A 27,298-nucleotide genomic window follows, 5' to 3' on the forward strand; every position below is an offset into this window, starting at 1 on the left:
GATCAAATAGTCAAGAAAATGAAGTTATCAGAGATAAGCAAGAACTGAAACTGGATTTGATTTAACTACAGGAACTGATTCTACATGCTTACACTTCAGCTGCTTTTATGCATAGCCAGTTGAAACAAAGACCACTGAAACCTGTTAAAGTATGCAAACTACTTAAGTTAGACATCTAAATTCTCTTTCATAACATCATAAAACATAGCTTCATAAAACAACAGAACCATAACAAATTCATTTATGAGAACAAATATGATTAAATACTTTCGCATGCTTGAATTACCCATATTGTTTATAGCTCCTAATGTGTTGATATCAACAGCCTTATTTCATATCCTTCTGAGTGAACATGCTTCAACATTACAGCACGTGTAACCTCTCCTGTTCCTTTTAATGCCATTTCTGGCATCTGTTATAACTAGTACATATCTCTGTAGTAATCATGAAATTGAGGCTACTAAAAGAGGAAGTTTATTAATTTCCAGGAAAATTCTGTTTAGTGCCCTGATTACAACTAGAATACTCTTGACAGTTCAGTACAGAAAAAGTTTTAAAAGTAGAATGTTTCCATTGAATTAGTTGAAGAATAATATCAAAATAACTGATGTGCTCACAGAACGTGGCCCTTTTTCCCCTTGAAAGGACATATCGTTATACAAAAGAAAACACCATTAATGCCAATCTCTCAAATATCAGAATTTAAACAACACAGAAGTAGGATTCCCATCGTAACAAATATTTTATACATTTTCACCAATGTCCTACAGAAGTTCCACAACAACGAACTATTTCAAGTCCAGAGTTTATTTTACATATATATTTTGCACATTACTTCACTTGAAAACTTTTGGTAACGGTTTGTGTGTGCATGGATGCTTTCAGATGTTTCTGAACATGTTCATTTAATTAAACAGATGTTAATCAGGACTCCTACTGCTATTCAGAAGCTAAAAAGCAGTGTGCTCTCTTAATAAGACACACAGCAAATGACATATTACCCAAGCATCACATAACCCCATTGAAAGATAAATTTTCAGAGTATCACAAATAAAAAGTTCATTATTAAAAGGAAATATATACATTTGAATAATTTGAACTACCAACAGCAGTTGCTCTGAATTCCTGATAGGCTAAGCCACAAGAGTAGAAAACAGTTTTAATTTCAAGGCATTGGGGGGCAGTGGGGTGGTGCTGCTTTTCTTTTGTTTCAAAGGAAGTAAACTGACTATCTTCACTGGCGTACGGGAAAAGAACAGTGATCACACTGGTCAGGTTTAAATTCTTCAAGTGAGGAATTAATCGAAAAAACTTACAGCAACAACAACAATCTACCCAAGGATCCCAAACATTAAACCACAGCTCAAAACGCTGCCTCGCCCAGAGCTTGTCTCCTTGTGTGAGACAAGCTCCAAGGTTCAGGGTCTCTCACTCCACTGCAGAAGCCTCATCTTCATGCTGATGGGTGAAAACCTCCTTTTCATTCCTAAGTACTGAGTCCTTCACCGGTGTACCCGCGCCTATGGCTACGCTACTCGTGCACCTCCCAAATATTAAGCAGAGTCATGACACCCCAACAGCTAAAGGCGGCATTAACCCCGTGGTGCAAGTAGGAAAACAGGGCGACGCGACCGACCGAAGTCAGAGCGCCGTCCCTCCCGCGTCTCGGACCACCAGACCCCGCTAATCCCCGCAGCTCGAACCCGGGGGCTGCAGCTCGGGGCGGGAGAGAGTTGGGGCCGCCCGGGTGCTGCCCTGCCCCTTCCCCGAGGGGGCAGCTCCGGGGCCTCTGTGAGGAAAGGGCGACAGCGCCTTTTGTGCCCCCACAGAAGTGGCCGCCCCAGGGAGGCTCAGCCCCGGCCCGACGGCGGGGGCCGGGCGGGGGCCGCTGGCCCCACCCGGGGCCTGCTCCCCGCCGCACAGCGACCCTCGCCCCCCGCGGGCCGAGCCGCCCCCCAGCCGCGGGGAGAGGCAGGGCCTATGCCCCAGCGCCGACCCGGCCCCGGATGCACCCTCCTGCGGGAGCGGGACCCGCACCGGGAAGGGCCCCGCTCGGCCGCCGGGGAGCCGCCTCTCCCCTCAGCCGCCCCCCCTCACCCGCGGCAGGGTCCGGCCGCCGGCGGGCCGGGGCAGTTACGTTACCTGCTGGCTGAGGGGGATGAGCGCCGCCATCTTCCTCCCACTGATTCGGGCAGCGGCCGGGGCGGGGGGAGGGCGGGGCGAGCGGCGGCGGGAGGGCGCCCGGCAGCGCCTGGCACGGCGCGGCCCAGCTGGGCCCGGCCTGGGCGGGTGGGGGCCGGCCCTCCTGGGCCGCCGCCGCCGCCGCCGCCGCAGCCCGGGAGCTCAGGGGACGCGTCTGAGCCGGGAACAAAGCGGCGGCGGCGGCTTATCTGTCCGCAGCAGCCGTTCCCCGCCCCACCCGGGCAGCTCCCGCGGTCCCGTCCTGCCGCAGCTCTCCTCAGTCGTGGCTCTCCTCCGGCTGCCTCAAGCGAGGCTGGCGCTGACCTACCTATATTATGGACAAAGTAGGTCTAGGGAAGGCTGCAGCTGCCCCCTGGAATGTTCTTCCAGGTAACCGAGTCAAGGCACTGATCGACCTTTTATGTGGAGAACCCACATCCAACTTTCTGGACAAACCTAGTTATTTCAACTTCATTACACCAAACCTTGTCAAAGCACACTTCACCAAATTAAGCCTCCTCTGGTCTACAATCAAATATTCATCATCAGGTACAAAATTACAAACCTTTACTGCAATGCGTAAACACTGACCAGCAGCCTGAATGAGGCTGGATCCTTGGGGCCACAGAAAAGCAATACCGTCAGGAATTGGTTTAGGAAAAAAGGGGCGACGGTCCTTACAGTGCATTTCAATAGCTTTCAGAGTTCTTCAGCCCACAGTGGCACTGGAATTGTTTGACAGGGGACAGCACTCGGACAAGGAAAAGCGAAAGATTTTGACCTCAGTCACGCCACAGGCTAGAAACTGGCCCGGCTGACACCGGGGCTTCTGATCCACCCACTCCTTATCTCCTTAGCGCACAAAACTCCTCAGCCAGCGTCGGGGTAGCCTAGAGGTAAATACAAAACCATGGGCTCTGGAAGTCTGGCTTTGTTTTTTGCTAGATTTAAAGCATTAGTTCTTGGGAGGAAGGAACTGCAGAAGAGCAGAAGAGGCTGAGAAGGGGTGAAGGAAGTGACTGAACAAGTTATAAGAGCGAGCTACAAGACAGGTCAGACAGAGGAACAGGCACATCAGTCATGGTTTCAAATTCCTTCCCTCCCCACCCTATTAGAAAGAAAAATATTTTTACAGGGACTGTACGTATTCATTTGATTTTTGAAGGGAAAAACAACTGAGTGCATCTAAATTGCTAAGGAGAGGTCTGCGGCTGGACAGACTACCATCACTCGGGTCCCACGCAGAGACAGAGCTGGAACGTTCCATGGGCAGATGAGCCACAGCAGAACAGCCAGGAGCAGCCACAGCACGTTCGCGGCAGCCATACAGCTGCAGTAATCCGTGAGGCTCTGACAGGTGCACAATTACTACAGAGGCTTAGCAAAGCTTATCTCCTCCTTAGTTTGAAGTATGTTGTGAAACATGCTTCACACATTTGACATGCCAAACCCTTCAATGAAATAAAAAGCTTATATTTCCTCAATGGAAATGAGCATGAATTTTACATTTAGTGTTAAACCGTGAAAGTGTAAACCTGTTCCAAAACCTAGTGCTTTATTACAGGTGTTTTTAATACATTTTAGTAGTGTTAAGATACAGTTAATAAAAAAAATTAACCTTAGAAAAGAATTTAACTATGTTATGGCATTTTTATGAAAAATAACAAACTGGTCACAAAATTTAATGTTGGAGTTTTTAAAAAATCCTGTTTTATTACAACTCCATTGGTGCAGGTTTCAACAAGCTGTTAAGAAAATACCTAAATCTCTTAGGGGTATTTTCACTTAAGAGATTTAGTTTAAAAAAAAGTAAACTTCTTTCAAGTAACAATTAAAGCTCTTCCTTCTCAACAGTGTTCCTCAGTGCTCTATTCTTTCCAGATTCTTTTTTTCTCCCTAGCTTTTTCTTAAACCGTTGCTCAAAGTATTTCTCTTCTGTAACCCTTTCTTTCTCCTGCTCTTCTTCAGTCTGCTTCACGTTCATTTCCTTTTCAGGACCCTAATACGAAGATTTCATTTTTATGCACCAACAGGTTCTCGATCAGATAGGACAGGGGATGTTGAAAGTGTGGTAATAAAGAACCAAAACAGACACAAGAATTTCATGTTACCTTTGTTTCGCCCCATGTTTTACCTCCGAAGTCTTCTGCATAAACCTCATCATCTGTTATCAAGAAGTTGTCAAAAATTGTGCCAGCTCTCACCTTTGAAGGAATAGGGGGGAAAAAACTGAGGATACCTCTTTGTTTTCTGAACAGTTTTCATCAGATGTTTTTTAACAACATGCTTGTATCATATATTCAATACAGAGTAATCACATTAAGAATCCCATAGGTTTTTTGCAGAATTTGATGAAGAATTCTCTCTTTTTGGACAACTGTTTTCAATAATCTAAAGAACATGTTTTAACTTTAGGCACTTCACTGATCTCGTAAGAGGCTTTAAGCCTCATCATTGGCTAGTCAAGAAGCCCGAGGTAGAGGAAGATCTCGGAGGCACCCCAGAGGGCAGTTTTCTCCTCAGGAATCTTTGGGTAAGTCGGGAGTAACTGAGCTGCTTGAAGCCTCAGTTACGCACCTCAAGTCAGATGGAGTAAGTCCTAGTTTACAATACTTAGGCTAATTAGTTTAGGCCCCTCACTTACCTGCAGATGATTTTGATCCAAACAATAACTACAAATGGAAGATCAGCACATCTTACAGATTTTTCAGTTTTGTGCATGTATTCAAATAAAAGCCAGTTAAAGACATAGGTCCCCAAGATCCCCAAGCAATAGATAATGTTTATTTGCAAAGGGTAAACAGGTTGCTAAATACCCAGTGAGAGAAAAGGTCTTTACCTTCCAGGAGAGGCATCTCACCTGCCAGATATCTAGCCCAATGATGCTGATATTTTCATAGCTGTAGATGCTGAAGTCTGGCGAGTAATTCGGATTGTCAATCTGCGGATGAGGCCAAACTCCTCTGTAATTTGGGTTATCGATCTGCCTGGGTTTCCACTCCCCCTAGGATAAACCACATGTTCTGAGTACAGTCAGGCAAAGAAAAAGTTGCTTCAAGCATTATCCAAAGCTGGGATCACAAGATTATTTATACCCTGTATAGAGGATTCTTGACGACAGGACGCCATTCCCCATTCACAGCATCATCCCAGTCTTCAGGTTTCTCCGCACTAGTGTCCAGAATGTATTCAGGTTCATCCCAGTCCTTTAAAAAGAGACAGGAAGATTAAGAAAGCAAAACCAGAGCATAGTTCAACTATATCAAATGTCTATTCCACAAGAATGAAAAACCTCAATAATACAGAATAAGGAGAGCAAATTACCTCAGGCTTGATGTCATTCGGATCATCAATTTGGATTCGATCATCCCAGTCAGACGGTTTCCTCACTGTTGGATCATTAATTTTCCTTGGTGGCAAAAAATCTAAGTCATCTTCTAAGTTGCCGGACACAACCATTTCGTTATCAATTTTTACTTCATAGGTCTGATCTGGCCTTATAATCAAAGTATATAGATGTGTATATCCGTCAACCTGGGTTTTAAAGAAAGCAAGTAAAATTTTAAGAACTTTAAACAAAGCTCTTAGGAACTGCCTTGCACCAGAATTATAATACTAATTTCTAACAGACCTTTTCAAAAGCAGTAGTGAGAAAAAATAATTCCCAAAGTCTCCTAGAGGGGGAAAATAAAATTAATGACATTTTTCACATATATTTTCCAGTCCTCCCATCTGGGTCTCTGAACAAAACTGAACAGTTGCAAGAAAACACAGTCTATTTCTGACTGGCAAGAGGAAGTATCACAAGATGGAAAATAGTATCAGATAAAATAATGATTTTAGTTAATTCTGAATACAAGGCATTTATACTCCAAATAGCTACAGCAAAGGCACATGAAAGGCTTCCTACACAGGTTAAATGCAAAAATATTGAAAATATAGCCAGGCTCTTACATTTTTATCACAAGAAAGCACTCTCTCTTTAGGAAATATAGCATTAAAGTTACAGTTAAGAAACACAATGACATACATTACTTAAACATTCAGCACCCTTGTTTCATCCTGTATCGGTAACAGGTGTTATGAATGCAATCATTAAATTGCAAACATATCAGGAACTAAGAAATATCCAAAGTCCCCCAAATTAACATGACTTTTAAGATATCATGGAAGGCAGAACTTCTCAAAGGTGTTACATGTTTGGAATAGTTGTTTGGGGGTTTTCTGTGTTTTGGGTTTTCTTTTTTCTTCCCAATATCCCTGCAACTTGTTTCTTTTCAAGTTTATCTATCTTTGAAATGTGTATTTACCTTGCATCTGATCGGTTGCTTGACTGGATGGGGTTTATTCTTGTAATTTAAAATAACATGGACTTTCTTTGTCTCAGATCCACAAATATCTGGCCCTACAAAGAGATGACATGCTTTGTACCCTTGACTTCTTTGCAGAAGAATACAGACTGTTTACCTTTTCCTTCCAATACTGCTAGACATCTCTCCCATTCCACGTACTTTGATGTATTCCATTCCATTTTTAATGGATGACACAGCTTCTACGCAAAGTCTCTAAATCTACCTTAGAGTTAGATTTTGTGTAGCATGGGGTTCAGTTCTGTAGCAGAACAGAAAACTAACCCAGAAAACAGAAATCCAGGCAAAAGAAAAATTATCCCTGGCACAAGCTGAATAACTACATAATTATATTAGATATATAATGACAAATTTCACTTTGACACACAAATGTACAAGTTTCACCAAGTCACTGGAACCTACATACAAGTGTGTAAGGGCAGATAATGGCCTACAGTATGTTGTTCCAGTTTAAGGTCTTAAAAAAATAAGTCCCGATCAACAACTTCTTTTATTGTAAGCTCGCTCTAATAATTTTCAGTTATGTCCTTCAAATCAGCTCAGGATGTTTACATAAACATGTATTTTCTTAATACATATTTAGAGATCTCTCAAGCATGGAAGAGCTAACTCCTTGCAGTCACAACATCTTTATTTTTTTAAACAGCCCTCCTTCACATTTTTTCTACCGTTTCCACCACCACCTTTGAAGAATTGCACAACAGCAATGACAGTATTTTATTAACTAATAATATAGCTATAAACTCACCAAACATGATGTAATAATGCGAATCTCCACTAAGGTTCTTCTGATCCAAGTTTGAGGAAAAAATCTTAACATATCCCCCACCGCAATCTATCTTCTGCTCATGTTTCACAGTATACTGAATGACTAGACTCCTCCCTTTGTTGCTAAATGGTTTAAATCGTGAGGAGATAGCATAAAATTTAGAGTTTTCACTGGTTTGTAGACCTGAAAAGATATTAGTAGAAGATTCAATTTTATATTTTCCTATTTGCAAAGAAAAAAAAAATACTTTTATTGCCACAAACGGAAAACCCCCAACTCTTGAGCTGGTTCCCGTAACATGTTTTTAATTAAATGCACATACCCTTATCTCGCACTGGATCTCCATAAAACTTCCCAGCTGTGAGTTTAAACTTCCCGAGGTCCGGCTTGTACTCGGAGTTCACCCACCTCCTCTGCCAGTTGGCTGTTGTGCAAGGCCAGCGCCAAGACAAGAGCAGGGCCGTTAGGTGAGGCGCAGGAACGGGGCTCCCTCCCTGCCACCTCACACGCTCACAGCCGTTACCGGCGGCCGCCCCCCTGCCCCCTCCGCCCCGCTGCCCTCGCCCGACCTCCGTCCAGAAACTGCTCCTGGAAGTACACGGCGGCCCGGGCAGAGCCCGCCGCGGCTCCGAGGAGCAGGGCCAGCCTCAGCGTGTCGAGGGCCGGGGCTCGCCCACCGCGCCCCCTCGGCCCGGCCGCCGCCATCGCCCTCACACGGCAACGGACCCGCGCCCTCGCGCCTTCGGCATCCCGCCTTTTCCATGGCGGACCATGATTGGCGGCGCTTTCCCTACTTATCGTCATACGGAACCAGATTGGCTTAGCGCTCCCGAGGGAGGAGCATTGATGCCACGTGGCCGCGCGTCGAAATGCATGCTGGGGCTTGTAGTCTGCCCTCTCACGGGCCGGCGGCAGTATGCGTACTTGGATTGGCTGGTTACACTCAAGCATCGCCAGCGTGAGGCACGGGGGGCGGGGCTCTTTGCGCGGAGCCAATGAGGGAGCGGGATGTTGGGAAGTCGCGGTCCCCAGGATACGGCGCGACCCCGCCGCCGCCGGCTCAGGGCGCTTCGTCTCGGATGGCCGCGATCGCTCGGGCGCGGAGGGTGGCCGCAGGCGGGGGGCAGGTGAGGCACCAGCTCGTCCCGGCCGCCGCCCTGCCTCAGTGCCAGCCGCGCTCGGCCCGTACCCGGGCGGGCGGCCGGGGGCCCCGGGCCGCCCGTAGGAAGGGCCCGCAGCGGCTGGCGGGGGGAGGCGGGACGAGGGCAGGGCCGTGGGGAGCGGGGAGCCGAACCGGGCCGCCTGCCGACGCCTCTGAGGGCTCCTCGCATCCTGTTCTCGGCAGGTACGCGGCGATGCTCCCCGCAGAACCATCACAGCCGGGCACAGCCTCTTTCCTCGCTCCCGCAGTGACCTCTCTGCGATTGATACAGCGTTGGAGAAGGCTGGAGGAGCTCCATTCTGCCACAGCAGATTCCTGAAGGTGCGCAACGAAAATGTCCATGGAAGCCCGTGGTGGCAGCCATCGGGAAACGCTGCGCAGCCAGCGAGCAGGCAGGCAGCCAAGAGCGCTGCGGGCAGCGCTTCCCACGCACGCTCGAGCTCGGCTCTGAGGAAAGTGGCGCAGCTAGAAAGCAAAATCATGAATCGGAAGAAGCAGATGGAATTGCAAAACACTGAGGGGGGCCAGAAGCCTTTGGATGAAGAGTCCCTCTCGTCTGCTTCTAGTCATGAACACAGTGCAAGGGGCAAGAAATATCTGAAGAATTATGCTACTGCCAGTGGAAATATGACCCTGAGTAATGCCTGTTCCAAGGAAGAGGAGAGCATCCAAAGCCCTAAAAAGAATGTTATGGTTAAACAACAGCCTGTTTTGGATAGTGATGAAGAGGAAATGAGAGAGCTGATGGAGAGCTCTTTGGAGTTTTCCAGCAGAAATGAGAATCAGAAGGTTGTTGCAAGTGGTTCTAAATGGGGTAGAAAGGTAAATACAGACTTTGCTGAATTATGTACTTTTATTTACATTGTTATGAAGTTGTTTTAATTGGTAGGTCACTTTTTATGTAGATAACACTAGAAACTAAATTTTAATTTTGCATTAGGGGCTTGCTTATGATATGATTTAACTTCAGTTCACATTTTTAAATTACTGGGTTTTACCCATTATAATCGTTTTTCCTTGTTTGTGATCTACACAAAATAAATGAAGTAACACATAAACCTCTTTTTCATGTTCTTCAAAAGAGTAAGACTCCAGTTTCATCAGGAATGCCTCCTCCATCTCGTAAGGAAATTTCACCAACAGAGGTATCCAAAACATCTTCTTTTCATAGCAGAGACCCAGAGAAGAATGGTTTTGGTAGAGTTAATTCACCAGCCAGCAGAAACCTGTCTGTACAACATAATATGAGATCTGAATTGCTGTCTTCCATGAAAGACAATTCTGTAAAGACGACTCTGCCTAGACCAGGCAGCACCAAGCAAAGCCAAACATCACTTGGAAGTGACAGATGTGAAATAAAATCATTAGATGAATTGTTTTCAGAAGCAGCTGATGCAGAAGATTCAACCGGCAGCAGCTCAAATGGTGAGTGGTCTAAAATATTGTCTCAGGAGACTTGGCCTCAATTGTACTAATAACTTCCTGATAAATTTTCTAATGAACATGGGCAAATACTCACTTTGAAAGGAGTCACTAGTGTGACTTTACATACACCAAGGCTTTATCAAAGGAATTACATTGATCTGTTTCTTTTTTTTGTGTGATGTATTTGTATTTCTCTTGGCTTTTGCTTTAATGGGTTCAGTTTCATAACGCTTCCCTGGGTGACACTTAGTTATGATGTCAAATCAATTACAACATTTAGACTAGTCCTTGTGGATCAAAGGGACAATGAACTAATGGGTCTGAGTGAGAACAAGTGTAAACGAAGGGCATCAAGACTCTCTTGAACTCGGGTTGGCGGATCCACCACCAGGTGAAGGAGGAAGCTTTGGAAAGCGGTGCTGCTAAGTGAAGGGTTTAGAGTGTGTGACTGCTGTTACTTTTTAGTACTTTTTACACTTTAAACTAGGAATGTAGTACTGATTTGTTTTTCCCTCCATTCTCACTGAAGGGAAAGCGTACTGTAATTTTCATGCAAAGTCTCGTGACGATTTGTCATGTGATTGCAGACTTCAGACTGAATATCCTGAGCCTTGATGATTTGGCACCAGCTATCACCAGTGAGGCAGCAGAGTTAAAGCAGAAGGCAAGTGGAAAACCCCTGCTACTGCATATTTCCATTCCGCCTTTGTTTGGTGGAGGGTGGGTTTCTAAAATAAATACTTCTCGTAGGCGGTCTGAGGTGGTGGGCAGGTCTCACTTGCTGTACGGGTTACATCAGGATTTTAACAGGCTACTGAAAACTGACCAAATTCTTTTTCTGTGCCTGCGTTTCCTTACTAAATGCAACAGCACTGCATGGTTTGCAGGGTGACACAGAAGAGCAACACTTCTATTCCCTAATAAAGCAGTAGCTAACTCCCAGTGAGATGCAGCAGAGCAGATGAAGAACAATGGAGGCATAGTCTAGGTTGTATTTTGTTGACTCTCCTAACATACAGCCCTTTTGTTTTACAGGGGACAGACGTTCAAATTACTCAAGAATCAAACAGAAATTCAAAAAAAGATACATTCCTGGTGGAAAAGGCCCAAGCTTCTCTTAAAATAAGCCCAGTAACTGGTGAGAATGATGCTTCTGAAGGGGATATTGACAAAACCGTGACTGAAGCTGAAATCTCTGAGCATTTAAGTGGAGTTTCTGCAGCTTTCCCTATGCACAAATGGGATTATCTTGATCATGACGAGAGAACTGTTAATTCAGAATATTCTGAAGACTTTGAAAGGTCTTTGTCTACAACAGAGGGGGAATCTGTGTCAAAAATATCAGATGAACATTCTGAGAGCTGCACCTATTCTGGAAAACACCCATCTTCAGCATCACCACCTGTATTGGACGGAGCGCGGCATGAGCGGGTACGCAGAGTAAGTGTCAGAGAAACTGCGGTTCAGACAGCGGATCCTCCGTTCACCTATTGCTGGCCAAAGAGTAAGTTCATGAGCTATTGCCCTAGTCAGGCAATTTTTACACGTTTATATTTTATACGCTAGCCTAGTCAGCCTTGATAGAGTTCTTCATTTCAATACCAGCTTCCCCTAGCTGACATTGATTTTAAATTGTTTTAACCTATCTATAAAAAAAGATTGGGATTGGACAACAGAATAGGAACTTGGAACTGTTTTTGCTTAAAAAAACCCAAAGCACCAACCCAAATCCCACAGGACCTCTGGACGGATGAGCTGGTGTTAGCAACAGAGCTTGCGATAGCCTGAGTGCTATTCGCAAACAGAATTGAACATTTTTATTGTAGCTTTTCTGTTGTAAGCAATACTATTGTTACGGAAGCGATCACCCATTGCGGAGTTCTTTTTTGCATTGTATCTATTTCTTGGGAAAGCCCGTGGCCCTGTTTACAACACAGACGTAACCTTTAACTGTTTCTGAGGGGTCGCTCCTTTCCTACCTCTCTTGACCTAAAGCAGAAAGTGGCAAGAGCCACTTCTTGCCGCACTCAAGGAGGGGAAAATAGAAACTCGGCTGTGCTTGAAACAGTCGCTTCCTTCATGTACAAAAGCCTGTATTTTCACTCCGGCAAGGGCTAGAAAAGATACCTCCTGCGATGGCCTGCGTTGTGAGCGTAGGAGCAACGAAACTGTGGAGGTCATAGAACCGTTTCAGCAATTTTTTTTGGCCGACAGAATTCCCTGTTAGGCTCTACAGCGCTTCCACGGCAACCAATGTCCCAAGAGGCTGCGGAAGATGGACAGAGTGCTAGCGCTAAACCTCTCCACCCTCCAAACCCAGTAACTGTCATTTCATCCTACACACAGCAAACACCTCGGCGGTGCTCGATCTGCCTGTAGGAAATGGTTACGTTGACCCAGTACCTATCGCCAGCCACGTCATCAGCGCGGATGCGGTAGAAGGTACTGAAAAACATGTTTCTTACTATTCCTTTTTACTGCCTTTTATGCATCCAACCCCTGCTTGGGTTGTTTAGCCCTTACTACCTGCCCGTAACGTGTCACTGAAGTATATACTCTCCCTTTCGCGCAGCCTTGACAGCGTACAGCCCCTCAGTTCTTGTGTTAAACGCCATGTTGAAGCAGCACCTGATGCTGACCCAGCAGTTTGTAGAGAACATTCACCACCTTCATGTCTCCCTCGTGGAGTCGCTAGAGAACGAGAAGTTCCACTACCATACCCTGGAGGAGGCTAAAGAGGTATTTCTGGTAGACTAGACAGCAGCCTAGCGACAGTAAGCGTATATTCCTCTCCAACCGCTTCTCGTATTTGCAGCAAACAGATTTTCTTTGCATGTTATTCATTAATCAGATGAAGGTCATATAATCAGTGAATAAATTACTTCATAGAAGAATACTGTAATGCTTGTACCTATATTAACAACAAGTCAGGAATTTATACAGTAAAAAGAGACTAAACTCTTACCAGAGGCCATAGTTTTGAAAGAATAAGGTTTCTGCTGTAGCATTTAGCTGTCCTCAAGTAAGGATCTTCCTAACACTGCACCAGAAGTACCAGTTTCTGTTACTAATACTAAAAGTGCAGGTGTCTTGACACAAACATTTATTATTTATTAAATATTAGACAGTATTTAGCTACATAATAAAGACACTGGTATATTAACTTTTTTTTTTGCAGTACATCAAGAATCACAAATCCCCACCTCTAACACTTGAGCAAGTACGAGAAGAAATTCGGAAAGCACGGGAGGAGAAACTGCTTTGACTCTTTGAAGTAAAACTTACATTTACAGATCTCAAGCTGGAACAAGAAACCCTTCCAAATTGAACAGATAAAAAGTTATAAACTGTGTAGTGGAAGGATTTGTACTAACAGCGATGTATTTTATTATACATAATTTATTTTCCTATATCTGAATTTTTTACTAATATACATGATGCAGGGACAGGCTGGAACCTTCAGCCAGACTGTGTCAGTGGTCAGCAAGAAAAGAAATGAAGAAAGCACTTCTCTGCGGCAGGAGGGCGGTAAGGCATCGCAGTGTGCACGTCTACCATGGAGATCATGTGAGCTGTGATCACGGTGGAAGTGAAAAGTCTCTACTACAGCACCCGAAGCGTACGATCGCAGTAGGAAAACCCCATATCCTGACTTTAGTGCCATACTTAAAGAGGGTTTATATAAATTAGCCTTGCCAGATTACTGCAAAACCAAATGCACGCACAGTTAAGATCGATTCAATACAAGGAAGGCGTATAGCCCACGTACTGGAATCCATTTACTCTCAAATATGAGCCATCATTTTATTTTTATTTAAAAAAAAGTGTTTATTGGAAGGCAAAACAATAAAATTCACAAGTTGGTAACATACAGGTGTCGTATGCTGATTCACAGACAGTTACAGTTCCACAACTACAGTAGATCTAGAACAAACTGATAGTTCACCATATTAACTGAATGGTTTGAAGAGGGTTTCTGCTATACAAACAAATGACTCTGGAAGAGGTGACCACCACGCGGCCCTTGGGCGTGGGAGCGCAGAGTCAGGGCCTAACATCGTCACCTGGTGGCCTCTGGAGACACTTACAAAAGGGTTGGGTTGGGTTTTTTTCTCATTTAGATTAAACGAAGTTTCCAAGAACATTTCACTGTTAGAAACTTGCAGAGCAGAGAAAATGGATTCTCTTCTATTCAACTAATTAGCTTTTATTAAAGGGTATATACAAAAATATAAAAAGCTTAAAGAATGTCTTCCATTACAAAGCATTGAACATCCCTTAGAGCGCTTGAAAAGCTAGAACGGTTAACCCTCGTGTTCTGACCAGAGTTGTGACTGCAGCAGCTGGTGTGTAGGGGCGTTAAGTTGTAGGGTAGGTTCTAACAAGCTTGCACAGTGCTCATAGGTCACCTGTACTGGAACTAGATGCTTCATTCCCCATTTAGACATTAGGATACACTGCTCAGCATCAGTCTGACTTGATCCCAAGGCAGCACCCCTCCACTTCAAATAGAATTAACCTTTTGAGAGAAATAAACATACATTATGGAACTAGAGAACATACAACCGTATCAGATAATGTCTGTATTCCACAGGAATGAAAGAATCACAATCCTGTACTAGGGGGAGCTTGACTGGGGTTTAATTCGAGTATAAAATGGGTAACTAATTAAAAAATTTTGCAAAATAAATGGAAATCCTTAAACTTGCTAGACATGTCATAGTTACGACTGGCCTTTTGTAAACACTAAACGACAAGTGTTGTGAAGTACATGTCATAGCTTTCCATTTTTCACCATAGTTTTAAAAGTAATTCATTTGTCACTTCCTCCAGACTTTAATCCGGATTTATACAAGTTTAATGTTTTGTAGAAGATGCAAGACATCTTTCTTCCGAGAATCTTATTCAGGTGGTGGAGGGTCTTGCGTTTCACGCTTCGCTGAAACAATAGGGAAAAGAGTTCTTACACAGTCTGCAGTCACCTAAGCTGTCCGAAATGTTTCATGGAACGAGGGCTCTATTTATAAGGAGTTTTTCCTCCTGGGCTTTATTTGAACCCATTTTATTACACAGCTCTACTGCAGCCATAGGCAGAGGTGACTCTTCATTTCGCAGGCCAATTTTTCTCCTTTTAGTCATTGGCGAGTGTAGTTGTACAGACTCTCTGCAAAAATCCATTGTTTGGGTAATTGTCTTTATCTCTCAAGAAGCACCTCCACTTTATCTGAACCCTTTCTGCACTACAGTGAATTTAATCCCTGCGCTGACTGTGGGAAACTCAGGGCTGGGCAGGGCCGAACAGTAAGCATGGTCTAACTTCATTCGACCACTGAGCCCTTCCTGCTCCAGCAACCACCCCTCCTGGGGCGCAGCTCCCTCCACTACCTTTGGGATCGCTCCTGGTTTTTGCAGGGTGACATTCAAAGAGGCAGGGTATTGCGTGGTATTGCGGCCAGGGTGGCTTACACGGGACAGGCTAGTTAATTAACCTTTCAGAAATCAGAATACAACACGACTCCTAAAAAGGGAAAGATGCTGGGTTAATCAGAGGATACGGCTACTTACCTGTCTTACGGTACCTGTTATATTAGAATTAAGTTAATAGTCTCTTGATTTGGGTTTAACAGTCTACAGTGAACAGGACAAAATTGCTATCAAGTCTGCACGGTTTTTAAAATTGCTTAGAAACATTCACTTACATTCATCTCTGGCCTTCATGCGCGCGATAAACGAGTAACTTTTATTTCTTCGGTAGTTTTCGTAAGGGTCATCTAATGCAACTCCCACTCCTTTATATTGATCCCATTTGTCTCGGATATCCCCTCCTTTAATTGGATCCTGAATTCCTTGTTCCTTGGCTCCCAGTCCACCAGAGCCACTCCATCCTGCCAAAAGGACACACCATTGCACTCCCGTAACTATTTTTATTTATTACTAGCATTCTGAAGACAAACACTGACATTTGGGAAACAACCACAGAAGGCGTCCGTTTGCTAGAGCAGGATGGTAGCAGACTGCCTGAAACAACCTACGAACCGCCCCATTTATTTCAAAAGCATTAATAGGCAGCGATGCCGGGAGCTGACACGTCAGCACGATCCCTAACAACCTTCAAGAGGACGAGGGGGAAGAGAGCGCAAGCCCAGTCTGTCCAGTCAACCCTGCTCATCTACACCCTCGGGAGATGGAATACCTGGGGAGGTTAAGTTCTGTTTGATGCCAAACTCACGTCCCTGTCTTCCACATCCTTCCCAGAAAAGCAACTACCACCACTGCTCCACGTCCAATAGATCTCTGAATATCCTTACGCTGACCTCGGTGTAGCAAGTGATAATCACTCATCAACGCACAATTCATTAATTGCATCTAAGAGTTTGGTGCCTCATTTTGTTTCCTGGCTTGTGTAAGATTCCGGAACAGCATCTTACCCATTTTCACTAGCATTTGATGGCCTTTATTTTCTTCTCCAAGTCTTGATTCTGGTATAGGAGGCCCAGAACTGGAGCCCAAACCAGCAGAAGAACTAAGGGAATAAGAAGAACAAAACTGAGACCAAGTGATCCTGTTCTGACACACAGCAAAGTCATTGATATTCTGTTAAACATATAATCCCAATACAATCCCATCCACTCTACTAAGCTATTCTTTTATAAAGCTTTTAGATTATGGGGTTACAAAGGTGCCAGAAACACCCCACCTGATTCTCAGCACAGAGGAAATCAAACGCTACGTCTTGCTAACGCAGAGTGCACTCGGAGCACTCCCCCTGCGTCCCAGGAAGGCACACAAGGCCTTCAGGGTTGCCCGGTGTTTTGTGGTAACAAATACCAACCACCACAGAGCAATACTCTCTCTATAAGCACATGGGGCATATACATTGTTCCTAAATCTCCTTTCCATCTTCTTTCCTACTATTTGTTGCCATGTTTAATATACCCAGCTCACGAGAAAAACACCCTTGTTGGTCCTTTTCCAAACCACCCAGGTAAAAAGAGAACTAAAACAAAGAAAAGCTTACGGAGGAGTGGGGCTGCGAGACCGGGACCGGCGCCGCCTTCCTGGCGAGTACGATTTCGATCTTGACCGTGACCGCGATCGCGAGCGGCTGTGAGAAGAGCGGGACCTGCTCCGGCTTCTGGAAAGGGAAAGCACACGAGATCAGATGCACGAGTTACCACAGCAATGTCCAGGGCTCCTCATTCAGCCCCGAGGGCCAGGATTTTTTTCCACCCTCCCCAGTTCCCGAGACTCAGCCCATGGCACTCTACCTGGACTGAGAGCGTGAATAGGATCGTGACCGAGAGCAAGAGCGAGATCGCGACCTCGAATAGGAGCCAGATGATTTTGAAGATCGCGAATTGGACCGGGAAGATGAGCGACCTCGGCTTTTAGACCGACTGCGAGACCGAGAAGGCCCACTGCATGGAGGGAATCAGAGAAACCCCAGTGAAACTCCTGGGAGAAGCACGAGAAATGCAAATATACCTCTGATCAAATTCGAATTACACACAACCACTGTATTTCTGCAGACAATCCAGTGAAAACTTGAGTGTGGCAAAAGCCATTTTCTGTAGATTAGACAGAAATTCCAGCGAGTTGAAACCCATCAGCCTGTTGCTGAACAGACCTTCCCTCTGCGTTCAGCCCAAGGTATCCCTAGCACCTTGCAAACAAACAGCATGCAACAGAAGGCAGCAGACAGGTTCTCTCACCTATTTCTCTTCTCCTGACCTTTCCTCCGCCTCGCTCTCATTTTAGCTCTGAAGAATTCGTACAGTCCATTCTGCTCCCAGCCTTCACTGCAATAAATCAACCACACATACAACCGACATCTGTAAAATTCTACTTTGATCAAGGGGGGTGTTCAGGATTTCCGCTAGATTTTATAGGGAACAAAGGGCCTGAGCAGAAAGGTCTCACAAATCTCAGCGTAAGAGCAAACAGCGTGTGCAGTTTAAAGTACAACGAGAGCACTCATTTCAGCATTAGAAGAGCGAAGACACAGGTGAAGGAAGAGAGGGGCACTTCGTGGTTTGAGACAGCTTCTTAGGGCATTTTCCTTACCATATTGTTAGCTAATCCTACTCTTACCTGTTTCTAGGCCTGTCATGAGATGGTGGGCTATAAAATGCCTCAACCGCAGCCAGTAGTCTCTCACTGGGGGGCATTGGGGGTGGAAGACGTATATCTTTAGGATCTAAAGGTTTATACTCATGATCTTCAAGCTGCCGGAAACAAAACAAATTACATTCGTGTCACGTGTCATGGGGTGGCTACCTGAAGAGATAAATATAGATTTAACTGTGCTGGGACCTCACATTTTGCTATTGGATAAAAAACGGTCCAGAAATAAGGATTCTGCAGATGACCCCAATGCTTTCTCGTGCTATCGCTACCGTTCTGAGTTCTACAAGAAAAGCCAGCACTACACACGTTGCAGCATTAAGTGGATCACCAGGTCAGTAAAATGCAGATCTCACCTATCCACCTTTGTGATAAGAGTGGCTGGATGGAAGCCTGGCAAAAGCTGGTGTATGCCGAGAGTAACACAAAGTTAGAGGTGGAGGAGACCTATTTGTTCACCTCAAATACAGAATAAATACCTATAACCCCAAAGGTGCTGATACAGATACATTTCCTGTTCTCTACCATTCTTGGTTTCTATATGTAACATTAGCGTTGCAAAACATCTTTGCAAGAAAGAACTCTGAATGCCAAAAGCTAGCACACAGTAGCCAGGTCAGAACCGCAAGGTCTCTCTGCCCACCTAAAATTCACTGGGAATTTCTATTTTCTAAAAACAGGCGTAAGATTTTTCAAGAGGAAATTAGCCTTCCACATATACAAGCTCAACCAGCTTTCACTGGCACACAACACTTGAAAATGTTACCATTTTTCCTACCTTCTACACCCACACACCCTGCAACGACTTTGGCTAACGGTTGCTGGGTGGAAGGACTTGAAATTATAAATGTCCGTGCTAAACCGCCCCTAGTATGGACCGTGGGACTTTGATCTTTCAATCCTACTCGTCAGGGCCCATTCCAAGCACTTACTTTTACAAGCGGAGCCATCAGTCCAGCAGGAAGATCAAAGTAGGGAACATTTGGCACCAGACTGGGATCGTCATGGTTCATGTGAGGGGGCCCTTGTCGCCGCATGTGAGGAGGCTGCCCGTTAAATCCATGCGGGGGAGGCCCGAAATCAGGGTGCTGTGGCCCTCCCCAGGGAGGATGCTCGCTGATTCCAGGGTGAGGCAATCTGTGACCAGGATGATGATGAGGAGGTCCAATTTCTGCAGAGTGGGAGAGTTCAAACATTTTATTTAGCTACAGAGAATGGAAGGCAATCAAAGATGTACTTCAATTAGTGCAGTTATCCTAACAAACAATCTTGGCACCCAGAGCCTTGCGGATCCAGCAAAGCAACAGAACTGATGAGCTAGAGGCTGGCTACAGGTCCACATTCATTAATATCTTGCAGTGCATCTCCCTCCCTGGCATCAGCAACCGCTCTCAAAAGAGCAGGACACTAGCCCTGAGCCACCGCTTCCTTTGGGACATACTGCGGTCACAAATTACCACAAGAAAGATACACTCAAGAACAAAAGGTTTCAGATACAGCAGGGCAGCTACTGCTGGGGTCTATTTCTTGAAGCCTAAGTACACAATCGTGGCTTAGCATGGACCTGTAATTAGTCTGTAGACCTGTAAGTTCTGCCTCTGTGCCTAATCAACATATATAAAGAAATAAATATGGCAGGAATTAACTCACATGAGGAGGTGACAAGAAAATACTTTGCTTAAAGAGGCGTTTCGAGAAGAGGTAGAGATAATAGCCTGTTAAAACAGAGACGTGAATGACATCCATCCAATCACTGATGGACGAACCATTTGCCACGAACGTCAGGATACCCTGCAGAACTCATTGCACTACACAGAGAAAAATGCAAGACTAAAAATCAACACCTCCTGCAGCGGACCAACAGTTTTTCCAGGAAAAGCCATTAGAGCCACTGCCCCATATTTGGCCAGTGCTATTTGAGTCATCTTTATCAGAACTTGAACACAGTCTGTGTTGTCATTGCTTTGCTGTTTTCCTAATTCTAGCCATCTGGTTTAGTAGATCCCCTCCTCCAACAACTTTACATGAACTGACAGATGTTTTGGATCACTGCTACAATGCAAAACAGAGCATCTTTTCTGAGCTTAAACCTTAATTCCCCCAGGACAAGAAAAGCTGTTTCCCCTACTCACTACCAGAACTCTTAAAAAAAAAAAAAGAAACATCAAACCCAGTGAAAAAGAAAAAGGGGAAAAAAAAGAACTATCTCTACGGGAGAAGTTAATCACGATCCTAAACATATAAGCTCTAATTCACTGGTCTTCAATGCTTTTTTGGACTTGGGGAATTGAGACTCTCTTAAGCTTAAAATAGCAACTCCTACACAGCAACACAATTGCTCTTTTAAGTGGCTTGTCATACAGAACCACAGTGATCTTTAGACTGTACACTGATAAGGATCATTCCAGAATAATTGTAACTCTGCATACGAAATAGAAACTACATCGGGGCAGAACTATACCCGACTTCACGAGGGAGCCCGCAGCCAAATCTGAGCCACAAAGGCCAGGGAAGCAGTGCACTGACTACACTCTCAGACACTCCTGTGCTCCAGCAGGCCAGCAAACGAGCCAAGAAAGGAGAACTGGAGATAAGGATCATTTCACCAGGCACTACCAAGCCACACAGCATTGATACAGATAGTTACTAGAGCTTTTCAGTAAAAATAAAGAGGAGGAGGGCGTAGATGAAGGTATGCACAAACGCTTCCAGCCTGGCTTCCTCCAACTTCCTCCATCCAGGGAGGGCCCAGCTGAAGAGCCCTCATCTACGGCCTGACATAATTTCCATCTCCTGCACAAGGAAATGCTGCTTCTCACCTTTGAGCTTACTATTTTTCAAGTGAAATAGTCACAAAAGGGGTGCCTGTAGAGATGCTGACTTGAGTTTGGATTACAGTTTCTGGTTATCTGCATCCGTTAGGGAAGGAAGACTCAGAAAGCAAAGAAGCATCCAACCCTGCAAGTATTTCCTATTGAGTTGTTCGCAGTAGCTTCCCAAACCCCCAAACTCAACATTTTTCAGGAGAACCACAACAGTCCACCAGAATAATCCGTCACCCCAAAGCACCACATAATTTTGTAACGGCAATCGGCATCGCAACATAAGAAAACCTGGCCTGGTACACACTTTACCTTGAGGAAAATCCCCCTGGGGGTAATCAAAACGATGAGGATAAGGAGGCCTTTCAAAGGGATGGCGAGGTGGAAAATCATCCTGCATGAAGCGAGGTGGAAAGCGGTTGAAATTATGCGGATGCGGGGGCTGGTTGAATTGGGGATGTTGCTGATGTGGAGGAAATGGGCCTCTGAAGTGAGGTGGCCGCTGCATTCGAAATGGAGGTTCCCTTTGACCCCCACCCCATGGAGGTTGTTCATGCTGGTTGTTCCACGGTGCTTCAAACTGGTTGTTCCAAGAAGGATCGGGCTGGTTGTTCCAAGGTGTCTCTCGCTGATTGTTCCAGCCTTGATCTCTCTGTTCATTCCACATTCCTTCATGGTTGTTATTCCACGGAGGACAATGAGGTGGTCCCTAGCGGTGAAGAAAAAAGCCTGGTCATTAGGCTACAAAAATAAAGAATGCAATAAAAACAATCTACCTTTTTTAAGTAGCCTGTAGGCAACACGCCCAAGTGAAAGAACGTCCCAAATACAAGGTCTGAGCAACTGCAGCTTCAGAGAAAAGACAGGAAAAGACCAAACTTACTGAACAAAACAGCTCTGTACTCAAGACAGTACTTCTTGTTCTGCTCGTTCATAGGGAAAGCATGAGGGTTGACAAACTGAAATACAATTCATCCTTTGCCTTTAACGGAGCTCAGAACAAGAAAGCTTGGCGTTTGAATCTGGATTTATAACTTTCACAGCTTTTCACCACGCTTCCACAACCCGGACGGTCAACTCCAAACCTCCACCTCCCTCTACAACTTCTTTCAGGACCATGTTTCTTACCTGTTGTTGACCCCACGGTGCAACAGGGTGAGGTTGGTCAAACCAGGGTGGTTTATTCGGAGGAATCTGGTCATGAGATCCAGGGCCACGTGGTCCGCCAGAGGCTGGATCCTGCACTCCAGACCCTGTAGCATCATACTCTGTAGAACCGGCTAGAGGCAGCTGAGATTTACCATCATCTGAAAGAAATTGCAGATTATTATAAACATCCGTGTGACACGTAGTTAATAAAACACCAGCACACCTACAACAGGCTCCATCTGAATTTTGTTGGATGGGTAAACATTCTGCAGAAACCTGTTACTGGGAGAGAGGATTTCTGATCCGTTTAACGTTTGTCTCTCGTTCTTTTTATATTCCAGCACCAGACCATGCTGGCTGTGAGCCTCCAAACAGTTCCAGGCTTTTGCCTGAGCCAAACCAGGACAGCACAGCACCTCACTACTAAAAAAGGAGCAAGATTTAAAAAAAATCTCACAATGCTGCCACCCTCTGATTTCTGCACAGGTCCCCAGAACAGGTTAGTACCTGCTTGTGTAACAGGAGCAGATGGTGGAGCAGAGGCTGGTGCTGCTGTAGGGGCCTGAGGCGGGGGCGTTGATTTCACCTCGTTCTCTAGTGGCGGTATTTGTATTTGTTGCTGCTGCTGCTGCGTTAAACTGTTCACAAACTCCTCGTGTTGAGTTTTCAGGTTCTGTATCTGCTGTTGGAAGGCTACTTGTACAGGCTGTACTACCGTTGCATATTCAGTGATCAAATTTGCCTGATAAAATGAGATAAATTAAGAACAGGTTAACACCATACGTAAAACAGTTATCCTACCTGCTCATTCAGAATCTCCTACATTGCTCTCCACCCCCTCCCAAGAAAGGCATGAGAATGCAGGACGACCTGCTGGCAGAAAGGCCTACTGACGCTATGAAGCTCTGTGAAGATCTGCAAAATAGTCTCTGCAGGCTAAAATCCACTGTCTCTACTAATGCCTAGCCTTCAAATACAGCTAAAAATCAACAGCATTCATTATTAGTGCTAAAAATTAACAGTCCCTGCTGCCACAACGATTTTTATGCTTAGTATGTAAAATTTAAAGCCAACCATTCCTTTCCATAAAAAGGGAAGACGCTGTCAAACACATACATGACTGTAGTAGTCACAAATGCAGACAGACTTTCCGGATCGTACCAGTAGCTGGATTATTGAATGTTTGAAATTACAAGGTTAAATTTTACGTTATTTTTGTAATCCCTTGTAAACGACTTCGGGGGTGGGGGTGGAAAAATTAATATTTACCTTTCAAAAGGGAAAACATTTCCTAAGTTTGTTTTCAAAATATTTATATTAATAAGAAAAATGTTACTTTTCTTTTGCTGCTAACCTGGTACTGGCCAAGTCCAAGAGCCGGGCTCTGTAACTGCTGAATAATTGACTCATCAAAGTACCCATTTTTCTCCCATAGCTGAAGAAGCTGCAGAAATTAAAGAGTGAAACGTTTTTAGAAATTATGAACAATACAAGAAAAAAATTGAGGCACAGCATTTTTACGTCTCTAGCCTTGTCAAAACACCTAGGATTTCGGCACTTGTCTTTGAGCCACCAGAGATTCAGATGCATGCATCATTACAATAACTCTTAAATAAAGCCTAGGTACTTTTAAGTTCTAGTTTAAACCTGAATTAAAGCACGTCCTGTAATAGATTTTATGAAGACAATCACACTAGAGAACTCTCAGTGGTTCCCTTCCATCCTTATATTTGTGAATTTGCCTAGCACTAGCCTAACAAAGCAAAGCATACAGTTAAACCAAAACCAGATACTCACTCTGGCAATTTTCTGTTGCTTATCCTCCTCCACTGCTAGAAAACTCGTACAATAAATAGGCACAACCACCTTCTGTAAAGCAGCCAAAAGATCTCGGGCTTGCTTCCGCTGGCTTCAAAAAAGGAATGGGAAGAGTTACTGCCTTTCACTGTAACACTAAAAGCACTGTAATATTCAATTCATCCCAGCTTCTGCTACACTAAAAGCAGTGGATTCCTAAAATAGCAAGTTTCCTCCTTTACATTTTTGCTGTGAAGTCTTGCCTAGAGGAAAAATACGAAAATGGTAAGAGCTGAATTTGATTATTAAAGCATCATATCTTTCTGCTAGCTATGGACATCTTAAGACAGCTGCTAAAAATAATGAACATGTTAAAAAAAAGTGACTAGTCAAACTAACAAAGTATCTAGCAGAGAGACTTCACCAAATTAATCAAAACATCGAACTGAAATCCACAATTTAGTTCTTACCAGTGATGCAATACATCATTGATTAAGTAGATTAAATGTAACCGAAGCTCGAAGTGAGCTCCTTCTGCTGTTATACGATTTCGCAGGTGCCCAGCCATCAGCTCACAGTGTGCCGGAGATTTTGCATTACTGAACATCCAGTTCTTGCCAGCCTTAGAAAAGCAAATTTAAAATATTTTAAATTAGCCTAATGTGTTCCTGGACTCACCACATGGACTTCCTAGAACTCTTAAATAACTGCAGGAAGGGAAGTTTACATGTAACCGCTACCATCTTTCCTACCACACAAGACAACAATAAAGCCACTGTTTACTATACAGACAATCTCCAAATTCAAGTTATACTTAACCCACAACACCACCAAATAAACGTTCAGATTTAGATCACTCACCGAGATCGCATCTTTCGTACAGGTGTCAATTATTGGCTGCAACAAGTTGTCAAATTCGTTCATGTCTAACTGGGTTTCCTCCAAAACCTTCTGCATTTGTTGCTCGATTGCAAGGGCTACCGCTGATGTGACTTGTTCCTGGAAAAAAAAAAAGAAAAAGAAGAAAAACAGAATAATAAAAAGCATTATATTACATCCAATGTTCTTTTGAAGAACTAAGCTACTGTATCCCCGCCCTCTTAACCATAAGTAGCTATCTCGAAGACCAAGACCTTTTCCAAGCAATGTGACCATATATAAATGTTTCAGTTACTTGTTTTTCAGAAGAAAAGACTCTTCTCATTCTCCAGGAAAAGTCCAGTTCATTTCCACCTCCCAAACATCTCCATCATGAAAAAAATAATTGCAGGAATCTCCCAAATGTATAGAATGTAATCTAGGTGTACTGCCTTCCCCCAGGAACTCTTCAGTTTGGTTCCCAGCAGCTTTAACAGCAAAACATCGCCTGCAAAAACCAACTAGATCAAAGCGTGCCGTTCCCTTCCACCCCTAATCAGAATCCACCTTAGAACACTAGAAGCTGCAATGTCTTGCAGTTCCCAGCAACCTGCAACATTAAGCAAAGATTAAAGCAGTCACAACTCATTCCACTCTGCAACGAGGTTCTCTGTACAGTAAATAAGCTGGTTTAATTAAAGATTAATCTCGCTGGCACATCAGATCCATCTGTTCTAAGATGATGGCAGTTGCCACAGAACAAAAATAAGCACAGCAATACTCCCTCTCCTCACCAACACGCGATGCCACCAGCACTAGTCAGAAGGAAACCTTCCTCTCCCTCTTTGTTCCTAATTTTTACAGCCACTGACAGTCTAGGATGAACCAGTCAACTGTTTATCTTAAACCAACCTGTCTCATAGCAAGGAGATGCTGCTCCTGCTGCTGCAGGTTCCACTGACTCTGCTGGATAAGTTCCTCCACGGAAGGAGTGCCCTGAGGAGCTGGGATAGGTGCAGCTGGTGGGAGAGACGGTTGTGGCAGCGGCTGGATCTGTGTGGTAGCCTCGATATCTTGACTTTGCTTGCACAACACTATCAGACAAAGCAAACTTTTAAAGTAAGCCTCAAAGAAATCTGCTACCACCAGCTCATGCACAAAACCCGCGCTGGTTCCAAAACAGACCCTCGCTCTTCAGGTAATTGCTTGACACAAAATGGAAATCGTGGAGTGGAGGGTGGATGGTGCAAAAGAGGAGTATCAGCAACGCCTTGTGCAGTTTGAGAGGAACGACTCCAACACAGGACCGGCCCTGGAGCTGCTGCGCTGGACCAGGCTGTTCCCGAGGGCGGTCCGGGTGCTGAACCCCGTCCCACCCAGCCGACCTCCAAAACCACAGACGGAGCGGGGCGGGGGGCGTGCGGAGCCACCGGCGGGGCTCGGCCAACTGCCTGGAGCTTAGAGGGCAGGGGAAGGCTGCAAACCAGTCCTGGCGGGTCAGAACGGGGCCAGGAGGGAGAAAAGCGGCTCCGCCAGGCGGGGCCGGGAGCCGGGGCCGCGGGGGAGGGGAGCAGCGCCCGGGGCCGGCCCGGTACAAGCCGCGGGCCCCACTCACGCTGCTGCTGCTCCAGGGCCAGCTTGTACTTGTAGTAGCCGTAGAAGTCGCCCCCGAAGAGGAAGGAGAATTTGGGGTTCTCCTTCTGCTTCTCCATCGTCATCTTCTCGAACTCGGGCCCGTTCCGCGCCACGAACTGCGCCAGCTTGTCGATGACATTCCGCAGCTCCTGGTCTGTGGGGAGGCAGCGCCGTCAGCCCCCGCCGGTCCCGCTCCGCTCCCCCCGCCCGCCCGCCCGCCCGCCCGCCCGCTCGCCCGCCCGGGCCGCGCTCACCGTCGGGCGGCAGCGGCATCTCCATGGCTGCGGGACAACGGGACAACGGGCCGCGGCCGCCGCCGCTAGGCCGCACCGGCCGGAAGTACCGCGAGAGGCCAGGCGGCACGCGCAGTCGCGCTTTACGGCCCCGTCGCTATGGAGACGGCGCGCGGCGCAAGGCAGGTGCGGCCGTTTCTCCTCACCGTCCCGCGCGCCGTGGGCGGGAAGAGGCGCTGTGAGGGGAAGATCAGGATCGGGACCGGGACCGGCCCCGGCGGGGAGCAGCCACCGGCACCAGGTCCGGGGGCCAGCCCCGAGCCCGGGGGTAGGCCCAGGCCCAGGCCAGGCCGTGTGCGGGCCCCCGGGGCAGGGCCTCGGGCCGCGCTGTCAGCGTTGCAGGAGCCACCACAGCTCATAACTTGCCCTTCCCCAGCGCCCCGCCGCCGGTGCAGACGAGGTTTGCACGTACGTCGCCTTCACCGGCCCCTGAAGGAGAAGCTGCTTCTGGGACGCAGCGTGCAAGACCCTGTCCGCTCCCACTCGGCTCCCCGAGTACTTGCAGCGGAGCTGCGACATGATTTCAACTCGAGAAGTGCATGGTTCCTCTGCTTTTAAAACACCATGTCCAAGCTGCAGTTCAGTTGCCAGAAATTACTAGATGTTATTTGACATCTGTTTCACCATTGCAGCAGCACTTAAGTTATCTAGACCATTGGCATGGTGAAAAAAGGAATGCAGGTGTGTAGGATGCTCCATGCAGGGTGAATTGA

The 27,298-nt window shown here is 45.7% G+C and overlaps 4 protein-coding genes and 1 long non-coding RNA gene across 16 annotated transcripts in view; 2 read left to right on the forward strand and 3 right to left on the reverse strand.

The window, feature by feature from the left end:
• The window catches only part of EPS15L1 (epidermal growth factor receptor pathway substrate 15 like 1), a 42,032-nt gene extending 39,744 nt beyond the window's left edge, over positions 1-2,288 (reverse strand). For 3 of the 7 annotated variants that reach the window (XM_075077869.1, XM_075077868.1, XM_075077870.1), the window contains exon 1: positions 2,143-2,281. In XM_075077869.1, coding sequence (XP_074933970.1) covers positions 2,143-2,172 — 30 coding nt within the window. In that variant the 5' untranslated portion in view covers positions 2,173-2,281. Of the gene's footprint in view, positions 1-2,142 lie in introns of all 7 variants that reach the window. The other 4 variants (XM_075077871.1, XM_075077867.1, XM_075077873.1 and 1 more) reach the window with 3 other exon arrangements.
• A 765-nt stretch (positions 2,289-3,053) lies between these two features.
• Positions 3,054-7,646, forward strand: LOC142049820 (uncharacterized). The gene is made up of 4 exons (XR_012657828.1): positions 3,054-3,233; positions 3,347-3,538; positions 4,597-4,714; positions 6,569-7,646. It is a non-coding gene; the product is annotated as an uncharacterized LOC142049820 (long non-coding RNA).
• Positions 3,716-8,127, reverse strand: CALR3 (calreticulin 3). Its single transcript, XM_075077877.1, has 9 exons — positions 7,890-8,127; positions 7,643-7,744; positions 7,300-7,503; positions 6,492-6,586; positions 5,506-5,715; positions 5,277-5,387; positions 5,042-5,185; positions 4,293-4,385; positions 3,716-4,180 (listed from the first exon to the last, which is right to left on the reverse strand). Exons 1-9 carry the CDS (start codon positions 8,122-8,124, stop codon positions 4,013-4,015), a joined length of 1,362 nt encoding a protein of 453 aa, XP_074933978.1. The 5' UTR covers positions 8,125-8,127; the 3' UTR covers positions 3,716-4,012.
• A 173-nt stretch (positions 8,128-8,300) lies between these two features.
• On the forward strand, positions 8,301-13,778 carry CWH19orf44 (chromosome W C19orf44 homolog). 5 transcript variants are annotated; one of them, XM_075077380.1, is made up of 8 exons: positions 8,301-8,447; positions 8,666-9,304; positions 9,565-9,907; positions 10,495-10,571; positions 10,943-11,411; positions 12,254-12,349; positions 12,480-12,681; positions 13,086-13,778. In XM_075077380.1, the coding sequence occupies exons 1-7, from the start codon at positions 8,316-8,318 to the stop codon at positions 12,662-12,664; spliced, it is 1,941 nt and encodes a 646-aa protein (XP_074933481.1). In that variant the 5' UTR covers positions 8,301-8,315; the 3' UTR covers positions 12,665-12,681; positions 13,086-13,778. The 5 variants fall into 5 exon arrangements, with proteins under 5 accessions (XP_074933481.1, XP_074933480.1, XP_074933484.1 ...); XM_075077379.1 differs by having other exon boundaries at positions 12,480-12,646; XM_075077382.1 differs by having other exon boundaries at positions 8,312-8,447; positions 8,731-9,304.
• CHERP (calcium homeostasis endoplasmic reticulum protein) lies at positions 13,698-26,689 on the reverse strand. Of its 2 annotated transcripts, none has more exons than XM_075077378.1 (18): positions 26,547-26,689; positions 26,273-26,446; positions 25,570-25,751; positions 24,661-24,798; positions 24,270-24,421; positions 23,800-23,911; positions 23,357-23,446; positions 22,510-22,744; positions 21,982-22,160; positions 21,166-21,562; positions 18,964-19,202; positions 17,999-18,132; positions 17,620-17,706; positions 17,176-17,325; positions 16,926-17,042; positions 16,336-16,430; positions 15,607-15,792; positions 13,698-14,426 (listed from the first exon to the last, which is right to left on the reverse strand). In XM_075077378.1, exons 1-18 carry the CDS (start codon positions 26,569-26,571, stop codon positions 14,422-14,424), a joined length of 2,697 nt encoding a protein of 898 aa, XP_074933479.1. In that variant the 5' UTR covers positions 26,572-26,689; the 3' UTR covers positions 13,698-14,421. The 2 variants fall into 2 exon arrangements, with proteins under 2 accessions (XP_074933479.1, XP_074933478.1); XM_075077377.1 differs by having other exon boundaries at positions 13,698-14,846.
• Positions 26,690-27,298: the final 609 nt, after the last annotated feature.

The sequence above is a fragment of the Phalacrocorax aristotelis genome, chromosome W (assembly GCF_949628215.1).
Source record: "Phalacrocorax aristotelis chromosome W, bGulAri2.1, whole genome shotgun sequence".
Taxonomy (NCBI): Eukaryota; Metazoa; Chordata; class Aves; order Suliformes; family Phalacrocoracidae; genus Phalacrocorax; species Phalacrocorax aristotelis.